The following is a 21225-nucleotide window of genomic DNA, read 5'->3' on the forward strand; positions in this document are numbered from 1 at the left end:
GGGTGCATCATTTGAAAACTTAAGCCTGCAACCATGACTTTAAGCCAGGAGATGGCAGCAGAGTACCACATATTTTGCTTTTATTTCTTAGACACGTTAGAATAATCTCTTCTTTTTTTAATCTTTTTGGGGGTTTGTTCTGCCCCGGACAGGCCTGATTAGAGTAAAATAAAAGCAGATAGGCGCAATAGAATAAGGGCTCTTTGAACTCAGTTGGGCATTGTTAACACATAATAGAGAACATATTGTGCTTTCAACATTATAAAGACACCTCAAACTACGCACCCCACCTTTGAGACAATACTAAAGGAAGAAAATATCTCATTGAATGAAGCGACTGGAAAAAAAACAAGACAACTATTGTCCTCCGGAGGACACCAGGATGAGAGGGGACAGTCAGGGCGGGTGGAGTCGTGTTGGTCGCTTGGGTGGGGTTTTTATAGCGTAACTACTCACCTTGGCCTTCTCTCTGCAGGTGCATACATGAGAAGTCTATGGGAGGGAGGTGAACATGATGATGAGGAGGAGGTGGTGGTGCTGTGCAGACGGGAGGAAGAGGAGAGGAGAAGACGAGGAGTAAGCTCCATCGGTCTCAAACAATTGGGTCAAAGCAAAGACCTGCTCAGCTGTCTTGCTATAAACTTGCCTGTCATTGAATGTACTGATATATTGTCCCTCTACTTGTGTTGTTCAACTTTGTTGATTTTTATATGACCTGTCAGTTATTTGGAACAGCTCAAAGTATTGGCAGAATTGTTGCTATGAGCTAAATTGCTTCACGTGAGTAAGCAAGTTGAGCCTCCTTACATTTAAGGAGAATTCAAGGCTAGTATCTTAAAAAAATCTCACAGGGCAAGTAAGGTCAGGTTGTTGCTTTTCAATTTCAAATATTTGTATGCTTTACGGTGAACGATTGCAAATGTAACAGATGTCTAGTCCGTTTAATCACGCACCATCCCATTGGTGGTCAGGGAAGAGTTGGATGTTTGGGGCGTGTCCACTGCTGGATGTTTGCTTGGTGTTGGCATTCTGGTCACAGGAAGAGGAGTTCTGGAAAATGGAATAAGAGAAGATGTATCCTAATTTATGTGACAGTGCTTTGCTACAAAAGGACAAGTATTTACTGGAATAAACTAGAAAAGTAAAAAACTCTGTATAAGCATTGACCTAACATGTTTTTAATATTTTTCTAATTGATGGACCGCAAAATTGAAAATAAATTTACTAATGATTGAATTCCATTATGGTCGTATTTGTTCGTGTGGTTTCATTTAGCAAAGACTATCAAAATACAGCCTCTTAAGAAAAATGAAAAGTAAGGGAGAAATATCTGTAATTATTATGAATCATTAATCATAAGATTCATTTGCAAATTTAAAGTCACTTGATCATTTGGCAATATTTTTTTACTTTTTTCTATTCAGACAAAACACATTTTTCCCATTTTACTATATTTCTCAACATGTTGTTCTTTTAAGAAAATAAATAATTCTTAAAATGAACACTTTATTCATGTGTAAAACCTACATAAGCAACTTAGAAAAAGAATCTAATTTGAATTGTCTATATTGTCATTGATATACATAGTGTACATATGTTTACAACAAAATTAGACACAACACTCCAGGGTAAAAATGGATGAAATACTTAAGACAAAAGACAAACAACTTGAGAGAATATTATGACAGGCAATATTCATGAAGCAGTGCTCGTAAACTACTGGCCTAAGTTATTAGTTCATTCAGAAAAATGGTGCAATGACATTGGCGAGAAGACAAAATACGAAAATAAATTACACCAGGAGAACGAAAAGTAATGTACAAGAAAAATAAAAAAATATACTTTTTAAAATGGGCAGAACTATCAGATAATCTTCATTTTCCTAAGTATAATATAACTTGAAGCAAGTGTGTTTGCATTGATGTTGATCCATTCCAATATATCAAAAACCCCATGTTCAACAACACTTTGGGTTACATGCACCCCATTTGAGAACCACTGCTAGAATTTAACAAATTCTTCATTATTCGTGTTAACAAGAATGTGTTTACTTACACAACTGGTGGTGTCATCAAGCTGGTTGTCAGCCCTGAAGAAAGAAAACAAACGGGTAATTTATTTAGATGCTATGTAGAACACCGAATGCAAACTACACAAAACATAGTAAATTAATCATAAGTAGATAAAATAAAGTCAACTTGTCAGAAAAAGATGTTGACTTCACACTGCCTTATCGAAACGGCACATTTACATATCTCCAGACAGAAGAGCAGTTTCAGCGACAGACTGCTGTCACTGTCTTGTACTACGGACAGACTGAAGAGATCTTTTCTTCCTCATGCCATGAGGCTCTTTAACTCTACCCGGCAGAGTAAAAGCCCACATTAAACCACACCACCTACATTGCATATTACCGAATTTTATTGCAATATGTATTCTGTGTAGCACTATTTAGATATTCTATATAACACGCTACAGTGGGCATTTGCACGTCACACTGGGTATTAGTATATTGTATTCTTTTAGTTTTATTATTGTATTGTTCTCAGCTCAGGGATGCTGTTGGAAATGTGAATTTCCCTTCAGGGATGAATAAAGTATCTATCTATCATTTGCTTGGCAGTGGCACCATGTAACCAGCATGTATAAAAAAAATGCCATCACGAGTGAGTCACAGAATGGCTCCGCTATCCGGTGAGAGGATGTTTAACACCACCTATGTCACAAGCTTGCTCAATTAGCATGAAAGAGAAATCAAGTGTAAAATAAAGACAAGTGGGCTTTCTATCGATTTTGTTTTCTTTGGTCCGTAAGTCTGTCACCAATCGATTTGTAAACATGTTAACCCCGGCACGCAATTGCTTTCCAAATGGAATTTAACACTACAATGCCTCTCTACCTGTAGGCATCCATGTTGTTCTTGTCTTCTCTGACGACATCTAGCTCCATTCCTGAACTCTCTTCCAGGGGCCCTGGTGCATCCTGGCAGGAACACAGAGCAAAAGCCATTAACAATTCTATACATGTCTTTATTTGAAGTCAAGTATTTAAAGACCTCCTCCACACTTACCTGCATGTCTTTCTGTTCTGCTTTTTGCTGCCGCTCGACATTGCAACCATCTGACTGCGCTGTGTCCCTAAAAATCATAAACAAAACAATCAAAAAAGAAACATGAAATATAAAGCAGGTTAAGAGGATGGGACAAACTACTTAAACACTGGACAAGAAATGGCAATTTCTGTTGTTTTCTCACCCTCCTTGGCTATCAAAGTTGCTGAGATCCTGGTCAATGGAGGTCTTGTGATCAAAATAATGCTGCTCCACTGCTGCCTTGATGTTTCGTTTGATGATCCTAAGGATACACAACGCATGGTCAATGACAGGAAGTTAAACTCCAAATGTGCCATGCTACTTCAGAGTGAAATCAAGGAGTGGTTAATTTGTTGTCGTTTTATATATTGCAGGATGTATTCTGCTATGCTATGTTGAACATTAATGCTATGTTGAATTATGGTATAGTGTTGCATGTAGGCCTTGGCTAAAAAAATATTTGACCAATTCATCATTTCAAATGTCAAATAGAAAATGTGCTCGATTGTGAAATTGAGGGTAGGTATTTAGGAGTTTAATTTGAATTACTCCTATGTGGTTGTTGTGGGATGTGGGAAATGGCAAACAAAATCTACAAACAGTCTAGACTGAAAAAGGGAGGGATATGACTTATGACAGTTTTTTGAAAGTAAATATGTTTAGTTCAAATACAATGTTGTGTTTATTTGCTATTCCATATCAATTCAGTTGACTAATTTTCTGAATTCTTACCATACTTCCCTCTAGAGTTTAAGTAGTTCAGTCCATTCTTATTTCGGTCACCTTGGAGTTTTCTGTTTTCTCTCCATATCACGTCCAATTCCAAAGCCACCCGTTATCTTTTTACAGGTTCAGTGCACTATGTTGGTATTAATTATCCAACATACTCTCAAAACTAAATAATAATGTAATTTGAGCAAGTTATTATATTTATGTTTGCACGGGTACAACTGTATGCTTTGCGTTCAAACAGGATTATAGTCTTATTTTGAACAGATTGCATTTCTCCCCCCAAAACTCAACATTTTATTTGAATAACTGAATTGGGTGGGGTTTTGTATATAAAATGTGTTTTTTTCACTTTTTTTTTCTTTTCAAGCATGTTGTAACAAATACAAAATGGCTCAGAAACAAACTGAAACAGGAGAAAGGGTTTGAAGACAAAAACTTGTAGGAGACTTGTCTCCCAAATAACTTTAGGCACTTCGTCTAGCAATTATTTCAACTCATTATCATATCTTTATCATTATTTTGTACAATGAGTGTCATGGGACAATCTATAGTGTGTACAAATCTTTTGATCGCTACTTTTTTCCCATTAGATCTTTTGTCTTAATAAGTACAAAATACACCCCAATGCAAATATCAGGAGTTTCTGCATCAGGTAGCAAACACACAACGTTGGCTTTAAGAAAGCACTTAATCAAAGTATTGCCAATTAAACTAAGTCTATTACAAAACTTCAATGCAGCCAAAATGTACTGACGCTAGTGAGTGACGAGCTTGGGCTGTTAAATCAAGACAGGCTGTAAAAGGTAACAAGGCTCATCTACTACACACCCTTTTCAGACACATGAGCCTGAAGATTTACTGAGCTTTAGGTGTGTTTTCTTTATTGTCTTTTTTAAATTTTGCCCTACGGTCAAGCAAAGGTTTTGTGCGAATGATGGGTACATGGTGATGTAATATTGTGTATGCAGCTGTCTGCGCCTTAAACCGCAAGTGTGAAATTATTTTTTTTAAGGTGGCAACTTGAAAAAAAAAAAACGGCTATCTTGCTTAGGCCATTTACCAATGCTAATAATGCAAAAAAGAATATCTTCCCTTATTTTGCAATGCAACTCAAAAAACAAGGGATTACTGTGTAAAAAAACAAAACAAATGTGAATGCATTAGGAAAAAAAAAGAAGCAAAACATCCCCCCAAATAATTCAACTTCATTAAAATGGTTATAAAAAAAATAGATGTACTTTTTTTTTTAAAAACTGGAGATAAAAAAAACAATAGAACGAACACACACACACACACACACACACACACACACACACACACACACACACACACACACACACACACACACACACACACACACACACACACACACACACACACACACACACACACACACACACACACACACACACACACACACACACACATACACACACACACACACACACGTAATCAGGGAGTGGTGGGTGCAAAAAAGTAGGAAAAGAAATTAAGATAAAAAATACTATAAAAGGGAAAAAATAAAAACACGATACATTACATTCTGAAAAAACAATGACATATGATAGAATTTATTTATTTCAAATAATATGGGAAGCATGAAAAGAATAATGCAATAACAAATCTCCACAAATAACTCCTACTATGTAATAGGTACACCAACAGCATCAGTCTGAATAAACAAAGTGTGTATGTATATCTATGTCCGAGGGCATTTGTGTGAGCGTGCAAGTGCACTCACTCTGCAGAGTCAGCAGGCAGCATGGGCACAGGGGAGAGATGGGCGCTGCAGAGGAAAAAAAGAGAAAGACTTAGAACATCCCGTTCTCTTTAACTGCCTTTACCAACAGTCAATGATCTTGTCGAATATGTGCGTCTGTAGGCGTCAAAACAGGAAAGAAAAGAAGGTCGCTGACATTGATGCTCACAAAGGGCAAGAAGGCATTTACAAACTCAGGGGCGCCACTCCAGGCGGCCACCATTGTTATTTAGGCTACTCTATTGATAAGACGATATGAGGCTGTGCAAGTGTGCTTTTGTCATTGAGGTCACAGGCAGTTGTTATTTCTGCACAGCTGAGACATGACTATAGTTGCTTGTGCACACACACACTTGAGCACATTCCAGGGCAGAACATTTATGTAATGCAAGGGCAATTCATAGGCTCAAGTACACTACTGTGTAAGTGTGAACAAACTTGTATACTTGCACTGTAAAAATGTTTTTTTTTAATTTCATATGTACTCTGTTAGCCAAACGGAAATTGTTACGCGTTTGTGGCACGATGGACACTGGCAGAAAACACTAATATGTGATTGCCAAATCAGTCAAAAAGTCTGCAAATCACAATATTTAAGGAAAAAAAAAAGTTTTAATTCTCAACAATAAAAAACAATCAGGGAAATTGTTGAAAAACATTTGAAAGGAACCAAGAGATATTAAATGAAATTTCTACAAAACTACAAGAAACCAAAACGCATTTTGGATTCAAAGTGAGGTAGCACTTCCAGTATTTACAACAGGAATCTACATATAGTGTCAAAATAAGCCTGTACTCTTTGAAGATGGTCACAATACAGTAATCCTTGCAATATTGTGGTGTCGCTACTGCGCGGATTTTCAACGTGTATTGTGATTAGGTAAATATTCGCCCCGCTCCTTTTCGCTCATGTCTGCATCACTTCAATGACGGTTTGAGTTGTACACTTACGTAATAAATCTAGACAAACCTAGATTAGTTTCACAAAAGTTTTCATTTTCTGGTTTCTCCAAAAGCCATTATGTCAACAGATTTCCAAAAGGTAGTGGAAGATGATATCATCAAACAAGTAGGACTTCTTGACCAACAAAATGAGCTCTGGAGTTTAATGTAGGTCTTTAGCGCTCCCTAGAGGCTCCTTGGTGAGTTTTCAAAAATGTTCGATAATGGAAAATAGATAGTTTCTGTATGGCAAAACTCAACAGATTCTGAACATTTTCCAATGAATATGGATACAGTATGTGAATAATTCCCTGCAAAGCTTTTATAAAGGCTTTAAACTTTTTGCAGCTCCAGACATTTTTATTTTACTTATTTTTTGGTCCAACATGGCTTGGGTTGCTGGCTGAATAGTAAATGGAGTTTTCCATAATGTCCACGTGATGGCGTCAAAACATCCTCCTTAATTAAAGTTCCCGGATATTCCAGATAAGGTTGTTCCAAGGAAAGCCCTTCAGATCACCAAATACCAGTTTTGCTATTTCTTTGAAATTGTTTTGCAAAGTTAAAAATATTTTGCCAACTTTTCACAGCCCAACACCAATTAACTCTTAACAGCACAATACTTGAAATGGCGAAAGACCAAAGCTCGCTTATTAAATGAATTGCACTTTTCAACAACATATGGAAACAAAATTGCTTTTGAAAAGATGCTCAGTGATCCTTACAAACAACTTTTAACTAGATAATGCCAAGGATCCAAGAACAGCACAAAACAGTCTTCACACTCATAGCAAAGTGTTTATACAAAAAACATTTTAATAAATTTACTATAAGAGCAATAAATCTGAGGGTCAGTCGTAAGATGCAGAAGAAGCCGCAGTCAGCATTTACAAGTAGGACACGCTCAGACACGACATAAATTTGTCCAGGAGCGGAGTGTGAGGTGTTCACAGCCTTTTGAGGACAATCACCTCAAGGAAGCCATCAGACCACAGTGTTAATGTTTTTGCACTTAACAAATGTTTTATTTAGGAAATGATCACTTGTACAACTCCATTGATTTACAAATAGGGACTTAAAAAAGAAGAAGTCATTTTTTCCCATTTGGTATTATATAGCATAAAGTTGGTTTGTTAAAGGCTGTGAATTGAAAGAAACGGATTAGGCAAAAGGATTTGAAAATGCTTAGGTTTGAATCTCAGCATTGCTACAAAGGATTATGATGCTTTAGGTACAAGCCAACTTTATGATTACCATAAACCCATTCAGGAAAACGGTCTGATGAGTGCTTGTTCCAATAATTTTTGGGAGTAACTCCCAAAGAACATGATAGCCACAAGTTTGCAATGTTCAGAATACTGCTTCATCAAGATAAAATACAGACATTTTCGTATGTTCGCTCTGTGGGGGATCAAAGACTGACTCCGTTTTTTTTAATGATTTTTTTTTGAGAGGGGGTGTGGGGGTGGTGGCCTAAGTTTACAGTGTTTTCTGCTTCAAAGTTGAACTAGGTCAGCACTCTTCAATTATTTTCTATCATGTCCTCCCTAGGAAAAAACAAAAAGCTATGAGGCTCCCCAGAAAGCTGCCAGGACAGGCACACATTGTTAAAACAGGTCTTGGGAACATGAAGACTTTCAGAGGACAAAGCCAACCAAAATGTGCTAATAAACTCCAAGGACAACAACACAGGGGACAGACAGCAACCAAAAAACGCTTCTATAGCATCAGCAGAAGAAAATAAAAACTATTCATGCATCAGTTTTTAGTGACCAACAAACACATCTTGGAACATTGCTTATCAAATAAGGTAATTGAAAAAATATATATTGTACAATTATTTTTATGAAAAATATTTAAGGGGATAATCAATCACACTAAATCAACCAACGTAAAATATAAACTGACGTTCATCAATGTGTTTTTGCTTATTTTGTATTACAGTTATTTAACAAGATCAAACTACCACTACATTCGTATAAAATACACATTTTACCCGTTTTTCAATACAAACAACAATGCTTTATCAAAATAAGCGGATACCAAGTCTTAAATGTTGCTTGAAAATTAACGCTGTCATTTAATCAATTTTAATGAGACAGACCATTTAAAAAATATATGAATGGCAGGCAGCACGGTGAATGAGTGGTAAGTGCGTCCGCGGCACAGTTCTGAGGTCATGGGATCAAATCCAGCTACCAGCCTTCCTGTGCAGAGTTTGTATGCTCTCCCCGTGCTAGCGTGGGTTTCCTCCGGGCACTCCGGTTTCCCACCACATTTTAAAAACATGCATGTGAGGTTAATTTGTCAGTCCAAATTGTCTCTAGGTGTGAACGAGTGAGTGAGTTGTCTGTCCCTCTGTGCCCTGCGACTGGCTGGCAACCAGTTCAAGGTGTCCCCTGCCTACTGCCCGAAGGCAGCTGAGATGGGCTCCAGCACCCCCGCGGCCCTACTGAGAATAAGCAGTGCAGATAATGGATGGGTAATAATGAATGGCAGTGCGTTATTATTGAAAACTTGATAAATGTATTAATATATGACTCTTCAAACTTGGTAAATGTGTTGCCATAATCTTTCGATTATAACTTTGTATCAATTTTTCTTAAAATAAGCACCGGTAATACAAGAAAAAATATATACTAACAATTCAATAAAACTCATACATTAAAAGGACTCATTTTCATGTAAATCCTCTGCAGGATGGAGTTAAGAGTGCAACTGTCAAGTTCCATAAAACAAAATATGCAAAAAAAATACTTTTCAATCTGAAGTGCACAATGTTACATTATTCATTCCTTTTGGAGTTATGCAAGTGACGTGTTTACCTCTGCAGCAAAACGTCACAGGGCATCCTCATGGTTGCCGTCACCACTTTTTTTTTACACAGGGATTCTCAGGAGAAAAACAAGACAAAAACCCGAGCCGACTACTGCTTCGGTTTGCTGGTCAGGCAGACCTCCTTTCGGGGGAACAACATCCGTCTTCAACCTGCACCCGGGCGCATCCTACATCCAGCCGTGGCGGTGGCGCTGCCCAAGTCAAGTCCTGACGTAACCAGGCAACAACATTAGCAGGCTGCTGGGAGGAGTGATGGGAATTGGGGAGGGAACCCTATTTGCCTGAGCCAATCACAATAGAGTGAAAAAAAAAGAGTTGAGGGGCAGGCTGAGGCCGTGGGCGGAGTTTATGGCTTCATTATGTGGGGAGTTGCTCTTGCTCAACCATCTAGATGCAAGCTGCAGTCCTCAGACATGCAATCAATGATTGACAGCAACAAAGACTTGGCCTTGCTCAGACAAAAACAATCCAGCTAAGGTTATGCCATTCCTTAAATAGGACGTGACTAGGCACACAGTTCATTCAAACATTAACACTAGAATGTGTGCCAAAAAATGAAAAATAATTTTGTTTACCCCTTTGTCAGATAACAACCTGTTCCAAAATTTCCAAAACCTTCCTGGTCTGCCAATATCAGGGCTGTGTTGAAAAAAGGCCCAGCACAGTGACTTTTCTCAACAGACACAACTTGGAACATAGGCTGTTGGTGTCCTTCTACAAAGGCCGAGTGGAGAGAATTCTGGCATACAGCGTCTCCGTGTGGTATCTGGGAGCATGGAAGTGGCCAGAAAAAACAAACAGAGAGGAATTAACACAGCCCAGAAGATCATTGGCTGCTCTCTACCCAGTCTAAAAAACATTGGTGGCCTACAATTCAGAAGCAGGCCCATCAACATTATGAAAGACACAAGTTGCTCTCTGGTAACCACTAAAGTCTCTCAAAACAAGGACAAACAGGCTCAGAGACAGCTTCTTCCAAATGGCCATCACGAGCGCACTACTGTGAAAATTATCTGGCGACTTGTTTTGGGATTTTCATTTTTAGTTGATGCTAAAAGTATTTGCACTAAACAGTGAAAATATATACCTGTGACTTTTAGGAGGCATTTTTGTTGCTGCGAAATGTTATTGCACTTCTATTCATTGCACTATTCTTACGATGCACTATTCTTTTTTCATTCAAAAACATTGCATTTTATATATTATATCATTATAACTCGGGCCCGTCTTTAAACACTACATTCTCAATATTTCTCTCTGCCCTTTAGTATTTTATTTTTCTTTTCTCTTTAAAGCATTTATTACCTATTACCATGGAGTGCCGTGTCTAATCTTGTTGCGTACAGTGTTTCACAACATTGGTATTGATGAGAATTCAGACAACTAAAATCAAAATGTTTCACCCTATTTCGTAGGCCAATAATTTTGGCAAATCTTAATAGAATTACTTTATGTTTTTACAGCCTGATAAAAAGCATTTCAAGTTTGTGTGTGTAACATTTGGCATTTCTATGTTTTCAGGTGAAGAACTGGCGCTTACATAGAAAAAAAAAAAAGTATTTTGCGTGTCAGTGTATGCTCACCGAAGTCAGTGCAAGATACCTTCCTCACAAATTTTGCAAAGAATGCATCCACTACAAAGTAAATTATGACCTGGAAAACCTTATCTGCCAGATGGCCATCAACATCATTGTGCTCATGGACGCTGTAAATGGAAGTTAGGGGTCTTAATAGAGCTTGAGAAGAAGCTGTCATAATTGTCTTTAATAATAGTGATTAAGGGCTGTACATATAAACATGACTTGACTTGGTCAAAGGCGGAGGTTATATTTAGCATTTTTTGAAAATCTGTCATAGAACCAACAAATAATTGTAAATGTTTTGCAAATGTAACCAATAAAACGTATGGACTCAAACATAAATTGAATTTAGTTTCATCAAGAGGCATCAAGTAGTTGCACAGATACTGTATGGACATTTAAAATGGGGTCACCCATTTTGGAACACCCTCGGGAGATTTTGGATAATCTAAACTTGTTTTTTAAAGTCAATAAAGAAATATACATAATAATCTACAGAATAATAAGAAAAAATCATTTACTATGGTAGATAAGGGACTGCATTATCTCAGGAAGTAGAGCGCTCGTCTTGGGATCAAGAGATCGCAGGTTCGAATCCCGGCTCCTCCGTGAGCAAAACGACTGCAAAATCAACAAACACACGCAATCTTCCTCGTTCTACCTCCCCTCAGCCACCTCTACCTCCTCCTTTCTCTCTTTTAGGACGTGTAGAGAAAACCCACAGAGATTCTTTTTTCACTGGGCACCAGTAAAGCAGCTGCCCCCTGTCACATTCTAATCAGGCAAGCCACCAAGTTGATATATTGCCGCAGAAATCTACACCACAAGTTAGTGTAGATAGTTAGTAGTGAGTATAAAACACCATTTATGTGCTTCTTAAAATACGTGAAACTATCTGTTAAATTTTCTCTAGGGTTCGATTTTTCTCAAACTGTGCTTTTTGAGTTTTTCCTTGCCCGCATGCTGGGTCCAGACGAATAGTGGAATTGTGGCCTGTGCAGTCCTTTAACACTTTATGTCATTAAGGGATAAACAAATACATATGACTTGACTTTTGAATGTAATGAAGTCATCATTAATCCTAAAGTCCTTGTAAGATCTTGTTTAATAAAACAATTTTTTTGTTTAGTTCATTTTTTGGTGAATTTTACATGTTACAATGACAATACCAATGATAGGTTATTATCATTGAAACAAGTGAAATGCAGAAGAAAATTAACAATCATCTCTGGTAACGTGACTAAAAATAGTGTGCTAACGAGATCAAATCTACTGCCTTTTCGTAGGTCATCTATACCCTCGGTGGTACAGTGACAACAAAGCTAAGTCAAGACTGTAAACAGCACAGGAGGCGGCATTAGCTCAAGAGGTTAAGTGCTCGGATCAAGAGGTCGCAGGTTTGATTCCCGACTCCTCCGTACAATATGTCGAAGTGTCCTTGGGCAAGACACTGAATCCCTAATGCCCCCAATAAGCAGGTCCATGCCTTGCATGGCTGCATGGCCGCTATTGGTGTGTGTGTGTGTGAATGGGTAAGTGTGAAGCACATTGTAAAGCGCTTTGGGAAGTCTTTATTGACTTGAAAAGCGCTATATAAATGCAGACCATTTACCATTTAATCTTGGTAGGCAATATTAAAATTAGGAAAACGATCTACCTTTAACTATATGAAATAATTGTGCGAATGTTAGGGAAGATTTTGTCAATTTCAGCAGAGAAACAAAGGAAAATATTTTAAAATTTGTTTTAATGCAGTGTGTATTAGTTTGATTAATTTGACTGGCAAATAAATTGAAGGATTTCTTAGGTGTTTGGTGTAAAAATCATATATGGCAATTACAATCAAAGATAATATTTGACATTTTTTCTTTCAAGTGTATGGAAACGGGCTCACCTGATTTGGCTAATTAACAATGTTACTCACAAACAGGATTTGGCCTATAAAACAAATGAACCAAAAACAGAAATGCACAACACATTAACCCGTAGCAGAACTAAACTTAAATTGTGAATATGTTTCAATGAGATTGTTTATTATGCGAATCACAAAATTAAAAACTTCTGGAAACAGTTCAATTTACTAGATTTTGTCTTGGACAGCAACGACCCTCCGGGTCACGCTGAAGTCACAATCACGTAAATGGAGCAATAATAAGCATACAAATAAGATAATCTATATATATTGTTTTGCTTTAAACAAAATGTCAAGTCATGTTTATATATATATAGCATTTAAATCACAATAAGTCTCCAAGGGCTGCACAGACCACAGACTATTACAGACTACAGACTATTATTACACCATCCCCTGATCTAAAACCTACATGAGGGCAAGGGAAAACTCAAAACCTCAACATGAGGGAAATATAGAAACCTTGAGAAGAGATTCCACATTAGGTAATCCCCCTTTCAGGATGACGAAGTTTAAAAACATAACAATGATGACCAACGAATGCTTCTAAAATCGGTATACATTTTTTAGCAATAAACATCTTCAACATACTCTTTACTCCTACCACAAAAAGTCATGTTGCATCTAACCTTTTTTAATGCGGTTGAAGGCTTATAATGTCAAACATTTATTGGAGCTGGGTTAGCAGTTAATGAACCAATCAAGTCACCTCAGCGTTAATTTAGGCAATGTGACAAAATAATGACCACTCTGATACTACGTCAGAAGCAGAAACCTATCAGCTTGACTCTACAGTTTTACTGCAATTTTTTTTGCATGTCCCAATGCAAGTGCGCTGAACTCACTCAACTGCGAAGGAAAGCAATAACGTCAATCTATTCAAGCGTCTGTCAACACTTTTGAGTAGTCTTTCTGCCAGTTCAGCTTCTTTTGTGTCCTGTTCCCTGAGTAAATAATTAACTGCAGTTAAGTAAATCACGACAAAGTGGTATTCATTTGCTATACTCACAATACCTTTCCAGACATCAATTCACCTCCTTAACCGCATTTATGCACAGACAAAAATGTGCAGCGCTGATGTCGAGCATGAGTGTGTTTTCACTTTGTTTGATTCATTGGCATCAACAAGGTGCAATGCTCCATCTTTGCTGATTGATGTCAACTCCTTATTTTAACTGCAGTTGCAGTTTTGTGCTACATTGTGGCTGCTATTTTGATAGCAGTGTACCAAAGTAGAATCTGGATAAGTTGCATGACTCGCCCCAATTGTTTTTTACAAATAATAAAAAAATCACTCTGTTCAATAAAACATTTGTGATTTGCAACAAAGTTGACCTATATCTACAATCAAATACGAAAACTTTAGCGCGGCTGTGCCTATCCGGTCACTGGACGGGAGTTGGCCAAGTCGCATCATGTTAATTTCTTGTTGAAGGACAGCGCGTAATAATCAATGGCGTAGGACTCTCCATACCATGTCTGCAACAATTACACTGTTAAAAACATCAATACTTACAGCATATGAAATGTTTCAATGTTAATGAGCACATAAATTTTGGAAATTGTATTGCTTTAGCATGAGTGGTGTATTGTGCTATTATATATAAAAGTATAACTTACTTTAGAGAACATCTTTAAAGTACTTAGTTACACAAACATGGTTAAATATTATTTAGAAAATGAAAAGCTCTTGACTAGTGACTTAGGCCAGGAATACAGGTTGATAGATTAGTGCATTCAATTCCCTTTAAAAAATGACTGATTTATAATTTTTATTTTTACTTCAGTTTAATAAAATGGAAAATTTCGAATCCGTAGTTTCTGAACCTAAAAAGGCTGGCTATTGATGGGAGTATTGGATTGGGCTGGTATCGACACCAATGCGCGACAATGATACTTACTCATCCAAAGATAGATAGCGCCTTTTCCTTAATTTGAAACATGAAAAACTGCTACTCAAAAAAACGTAACATGTACCAAATTTAGCAGGAGTGAGTCTAAAATAAATCCTAATGCAGTCAATAAAAGTAAAAAAACATGCAATCTTAGTGGATTTAATAGAGTGTAATTCATCCTGGGGTATTGAGTCAGTGTAAAATTCATGATTGTGCATTGAGAGAATAAAATAAACACATGTGTGGAGTGTAAAAGGGGAAAAAATTGATCCAAGTTTAGTCCGTATTTATTGACCTAGGGTCTTGTCCTGCCAGTACAAAATGTATCATGAACAAACTGCACATTTGAGTTTTAAAAATGTTTTTGAACAACCAGAAATCTATATTTAACATGTCTGGAACTACGAGTGCAAGATGGGAATTTAAAAAAAAAGAACCCTTAAAGAATACATTAGGCCTAGTGGGAAAAAGTATGGGTCAGAAGTGATAAAGTGCAGGTGCTATCTAAGCCAGTTCACAGATCTTATTGCACGCAACAAGAACCGTTGCATTGTTGGCAAAGTTAAGACGCAATGGGAGACACCAGGACGGGACTCGTTGGTAAACAGACAAGTTGGCTTGAACTCGCAGTTTCAAAGTTAGCCTGCCAACTGATGCAAAACACGAGCATTGACTTATCAGAAAACCCTGCTAGAAGTGTTCAGCCAAATGGCATTTTCCACAACATTCAACACAAACAGGAGGCCCAATATTCCCTGGTGCCGCTAATGCTGGTGCGATAAACACACCATGATTCTCCGTATTTGTGCCATGTTGGTCAACCTCAGATTGTTTTGAAAAGCATTTCTCAAACGGTCACAAACTCTCACCTTTGCATGTGAATATCAGTTGCTTTCACGCTTCACAAATAGACTCTTGCACCCAAAGCATGGAAACAAAGTTAAGTCATTTGTGTGCTGCTTGACTGACGGTGAGGTCTGTTTTCTTTGGTTGCCATGCAGACAGAGCACGGCGAGACTCCAAATGATACTGAATAAGGCCATCTCTACATGGAAATGGAGCCAGATTTGGCTTGAATTTAAAAAGAATGAGAGAGAAAAAGATTTCCGGAAAACTAGATTAGATTTAGAAATAACGAGAAAGAGCTAGAAGAGTGTGGCCCAGTATCGATAGAGCAGGATTTCAGATATGACAAAAAAGGACCACACAAAACAAAACACACAAAAGGTTTCCAGAGAGCCAAAACGCTCTTTTTGTAAGAACAAAGAAAAACAAGTATGAACTACTTTCCTCAGAAAAAAAAAAAAAACGAACGTTTTGCGGTGGTATGTGCAAATAACTGTGTTCGACCTATCTTTCTGGACAAAAATATATGTCGTGTGACATATTTTCAAAACACAATTTTTCACAAAAGGATTTTCTCAAATTACATTATGTCATCAGCAAGACCAAAGCAGCTGTTGATGAGTCCAACAAGCTCTTGGTCCAATAGCTGGGTTATTTTTAGCTGTTTGTGTGAGACTGATGTCTGTATCTGGATTTACTGCAACTTGCAACAGGGGATATTTCAATGCTCGGACTAACGAGACGCGGCTTATTCAAAACAGCCATTTAAACATTTCTCAAATTAGCGATACTCTAAATTCAAACAATTCACGTTTCAGACAGTTCCTGTCTATATCTAATTTTTATCCCTTTTTCCATTTTATTCCTGCAATATTATATTGGCTAAATTTAACCTAAAATATTCTGGTAACAGTGGAAATCAGGCACCTTTAAATATACAAGTAATTTATGTTTGGACAAAAATTTTAATCTCATTAGCTGATTTCAGCAACAACCCCATATTTCACAATATTTAATTTTGATAGTATCATTATACTTTTGCCGCCCCCCTGACCCCCCCCCCCCAAAAAAAAATAAAAATCTTCAAATATTAAATTAAAAAATACTAACCTTATTTTGTAATTATATAAAAAAAGACCCTTGTTCTTTCAAAACTAACCCCCCCAAAAACTGTCACCACGAAAAATAATTCCGGAAGGATTGGGGCTTCTTGTATGATTTTTTTTTTCTTACCCAAGTAACATTCCTTACATTATCATTTCATTTTGTTTGTCCCATTTGTGTTAACCACTGTATGTTGTTGTTTCTTTTTTATAAACTGATTTTCTGGAAACCACTCTCCAACGCCAATAACCTTCAGCCATCTCTTAGGTCTTAGCTGCAGTCCATTTAGCATATTCCATTGTGTCTGTTTTCCATTTGGTAATAGTTGCCGAGTCACCTTAGTGTGAATGTTATGTCACAGTGCGCATTAGAAAACAATTAAACAAGCATGTGAAGATTCTGTGTATGCCCGGGACACAGATCAGTAGGTCAACGCGGATCATTTTCAGCTCTTTGAAGGGCCAAAAGGATACATGTGATTGCTGACGTTGATCTTTACGCATACTTGCATTAAGTTGCTCTACCAAGGTAATAAATAATCAGCGAGCCCTTGGCCTGTGTCTAGATTTGTAAGGTGTCATCACACAAGTTTAGAACTGCATAGCAGAAAGAAAGCTCATAGGTCCTGCTGACAGACTCGTTTTTCATTTGCAAAAATGTAAAAACAAGTTCAGTGGCACAAAAATAAGAAGTGCATGTTTTTGTGACCCAAACAGAACACAGGGAATATTCATCTTTTTACCCCTGGAAGCTGTGTTTTCCAATAAAAGTTTTAGGGAAATGCTTGCATGATTTAGATAATTTAGACTTGTGTTTCCATTGAAGAGAGATTCGCTTCTCAATTCAGGATCACTCCTAATAAATGCAAGGGATTTACAAGCTAATAGAGGACAAAACATAAAAATGTAGAAGGTAGCCACACGGTGGCTGCAAACAACAGCAACTACAGATCTAATGCTAGGACTGATCAGGGACAATTTTTGTTGGAGTTCCAAATCCTCTGCAATATATTTACATTAACTTTTGACATTTTAACCAACACTAAGGTACAGTTTGAAATGTCAATGCAAAGTCCATTTTACGTATACAAGTCAGCCCTGCACCGATTAGAATACAGAAAAATGGACTACTAGTTTTACATGCATTTGTATTTTTTTCATTGTTGTTTACATGCTCGGTGTTGTTACTCAAGCAAATTGAACCGTGGTGGACGAAAAGTTGTGCCATTTCAAAGTTGCAGCGTTTCCGCTACAAGTTTGTTATTGCGTACTCATGTAAGACTGGATGTAATAGAAACACACCTTATGATGGCTATGTGATTTTGTTATATTGATCATCGTTTTAGTGTGTACATCCGTTGTTAGACTTTATAGATTTTTTTTTAACTATAATTTACTTACTGTTAGACTATGAACTTTGTCCCCAGAGAGGCCATCAAACAGCAGTATGTAACCCATTACACTGGGATAGTTCAAATAAAGACCAAAAAGTGAATCGCAGTACTTTGTTGCTGATTTGTGTTTTATAATATACAGTATTTTTTATTTCTTGTAAAAGTGTGCAGCAACAAAACTGACAGAGACCCTCCTTGGATGACTGCAATAAAACAAACGGAACATTTTATCCCTAAGGAAAAGGTCAGCGCCGAATCTTTATTTGCTAATGTCGGCCACAGCACCCTAAACCCTCCATTAATGCATTAATTCCCTGCCTGCTCATCTCAGAATCACTAATACCAACTATAACAATTAAATGAATTGCACAGATCCCAAGAGTCTGGACGGTGTAGGTTTAGACTTTTGCAGCTGCCAAGGGACAGATCCTTCAAATCCTCCATGTTACCACTACAAAGCAGGTACTAGCCATGTTAGTATCATAATGTACAATGTGTCTAAATGGCACAAATTGTCACAACAGTCTTAAAGCATAAAAAATAAAAAAAATAAAAAAATAAACTTCACACACACAAAGACAAATCTCTACCCTATTTCTGGTACCTCGGCCAAGGACAGATTTTATTTTGTTTGTTATTACACAAACAATAGAGAAATTGCAATTCAAAGAGTTCCTTGATGGATTCTTTGTAATACACTTCTGTTTTGAGCTATTATCTACCTTTAGAAGATGGCCAAACAAAGTCGGTAAACAATTATATGTGGGGGCCACACAAATTGCCCAAAAATGCTTTTTTTTCCTGCTGAATTACTCATAGTCCACAGAATAGATATATGCAATAGCCTTGCACTTGACTGGACAAAAAGGCTATACATTTTGCTAGCTTGTATGTGCTCCTGCATCCATACTGTATGTGGTTCAAGAACCGAATGTTTGGGCCAATAAAATCTACATTAGGTTTTGTGTTTATTTTTAAAGTCAATATCACAATTTACTTGTTTTGCTTTTGCCATAATGAATTTAACTTACAACCATGTTTGTTCAGGGAAAGTGTGACACTACGTTTGTGTTAATGTAAAAAAAATATATTTTTTGTGTGAATGTTTTTGTGACTAAGTTGTAAAAGTGGTCTGGTCCTAACAAATAGGTAGGCGTTTTGACCATTGCGACTATATCCATACATACGTCAGCAAGATACTTGACCCTGAGTTGTCCCTGATATAACACCATGTGTATGTACATTAGTAGTAAAATAAAAGAGCTTCAAGGGCCTTGTTGGGTGGAAAAGAGCTATATATCTTTTGGGGGGAAAGTGGGCAGGTCTATAAATTTAAAATCAAATTTAACAGGACATAATGGTATTGCAAGAGATTGATATTTAATTTAATTTAATTTTGAACTCTGTGGATGTTGTTGTTAAGAACATCTTGCCATTGAGAATGACACGCATGTCTTCAAACATATCAACGTGAAAGGTGAGAAGTGTGTCATGTGTAATGCGCTTTGGTTTGAGTGTAGCAGTAGCCGAAGCAGCAATTGCTAATCATCTTAAAGGAAAGCCACACATGGATATTGGCGTCACTGCAGGAGGATATTCCAGTAGCGTTGTGTGGGCAAGATTTGTCTCACGAGCTGGAGTATGCAAGTAATCACACAGCCACTTTCACACAATGAATGCTTATGCCTATATGATACGTATATAGTCAGGAGGATGCAAACCTCTGTCAACACAAACTGACAGTATTATTTGGATTTCGTCTGAAACACACTTCAGTGATGACTACAGGATGAAATACTCACCTTTCAGATTGGTCATTGGATCTGGTGTGTTGTGGCGAGTTTGAGGAGACTTGACAGTCCTCACAATCTTGGGGAAGCTCTTCGCATTCTGCATCGCACTTGTTATCGTCCAGCTGCTCTGTGATCTGAACATAAAACACAAATATTGATCAATACATTCTAACAACATGACAACATTACTCGACATAAAAGTGCAAATCAATTTGGCAAGATCATCTTCACAAAACAATCTCAACGTGACCATTACGTAATTTCACAGTGACCCCCATATCCTATTCATCAGGGTGCTATGTCACCCCACGACACCAAGTATCCTTTTCGCCAACTCAGCTGTGACATTAAAGGCGACAAGGCAATTTCATAACAAGCCTAAATATTGTTGTATCTAGAAAGCAGCTGGACAAATTGAAGGACGATGCTACTGGGGGTAATTTGTGTCAGAAGGCTGAGGATGAGTCTAGGAATTGTATTTAGTACACTTAATAGGCTTAGCATTGTAACATTGTAATGTTCAGATGTCAAATGCTCAAAAATTAGCAGAGCTACCCTTTTTCAGTATGTTTGACACGAAGTACAATTGTACCAACTAATACATGCTTAATTTGTTCTAGGATCATTCTTGTAGGTAGAATTGCTTGTGTTTCGAGCAAATTTCCCCGATATGAGATCCTTAAAACTAATTGTACTGTTCCTCCGGGGAGCATTAAAGTAAACCCCAAATAACAACAAAATACACATTCTTGTGGTAATTAAACATAAAAATTAAGTAACAAGATAAATAAAATGATATTAACGTGATAAAATGTGAATACATTATGAACACCTACCATAAAGGCAGTCGCCTTAACAAGGGTTTGCGTGTGATACAGAGAAAGGAGAGTGACAGTGATTGCACACTGGTTAACCTATACGTTTTCCCCATATTTTATACGTTGTATGATCATTTCAAATCGTGTATGTCGTGAAAGTTTATGTACAGTAAAAAAAAAAAAAAAAAAAGAATTCTTGCCCATTTCGGTTCTAATCTGGATCTTCTCAGTCACTGCTATTTATGCGGTACTCTACAAAGTCTGTCTTGCTGTGATTAATAGGTAATGCATTGCGTTTTTAAGGTATATTGTTGCTTAATTAGGAGGTATTGGAATCATCAATAAGGGGAGCATTTGGCAGAGGTTGGCAGGTATGAGATCGGGAGACTGTTGATGATACGTAAGCACTTACTCTACACTTAAAAATAAAGTTACTGTAACTTTAAATGAAGGTACACACAAACAACTTATACAGCACTTTTTTTGCCTTGTGTAGTATGTATGTGCAAATCGGACGAGCTA

The 21225-nt window shown here is 37.3% G+C and overlaps 1 protein-coding gene across 4 annotated transcripts in view; it reads right to left on the minus strand.

Annotated features, from left to right (window-relative positions):
- fam13b (family with sequence similarity 13 member B) overlaps positions 1-21225 on the minus strand; it is a 55484-nt gene that overhangs the window by 14609 nt on the left and 19650 nt on the right. For 3 of the 4 annotated variants that reach the window (XM_088344571.1, XM_088344570.1, XM_088344574.1), the window contains exons 7-14: positions 19895-20019; positions 5565-5609; positions 3255-3353; positions 3071-3137; positions 2900-2982; positions 2056-2089; positions 954-1050; positions 457-537 (exon numbers count right to left, since the gene is read on the minus strand). In XM_088344571.1, coding sequence (XP_088200697.1) covers positions 457-537; positions 954-1050; positions 2056-2089; positions 2900-2982; positions 3071-3137; positions 3255-3353; positions 5565-5609; positions 19895-20019 — 631 coding nt within the window. The remainder of the gene's footprint in view (positions 1-456; positions 538-953; positions 1051-2055; positions 2090-2899; positions 2983-3070; positions 3138-3254; positions 3354-5564; positions 5610-19894; positions 20020-21225) is intronic. The other variant, XM_088344572.1, reaches the window with a different exon arrangement.

This window comes from Urocampus carinirostris, chromosome 9 (genome assembly GCF_059441175.1).
Source record: "Urocampus carinirostris isolate Australia breed hairy pipefish chromosome 9, RoL_Ucar_1.0, whole genome shotgun sequence".
NCBI lineage: Eukaryota > Metazoa > Chordata > Actinopteri > Syngnathiformes > Syngnathidae > Urocampus > Urocampus carinirostris.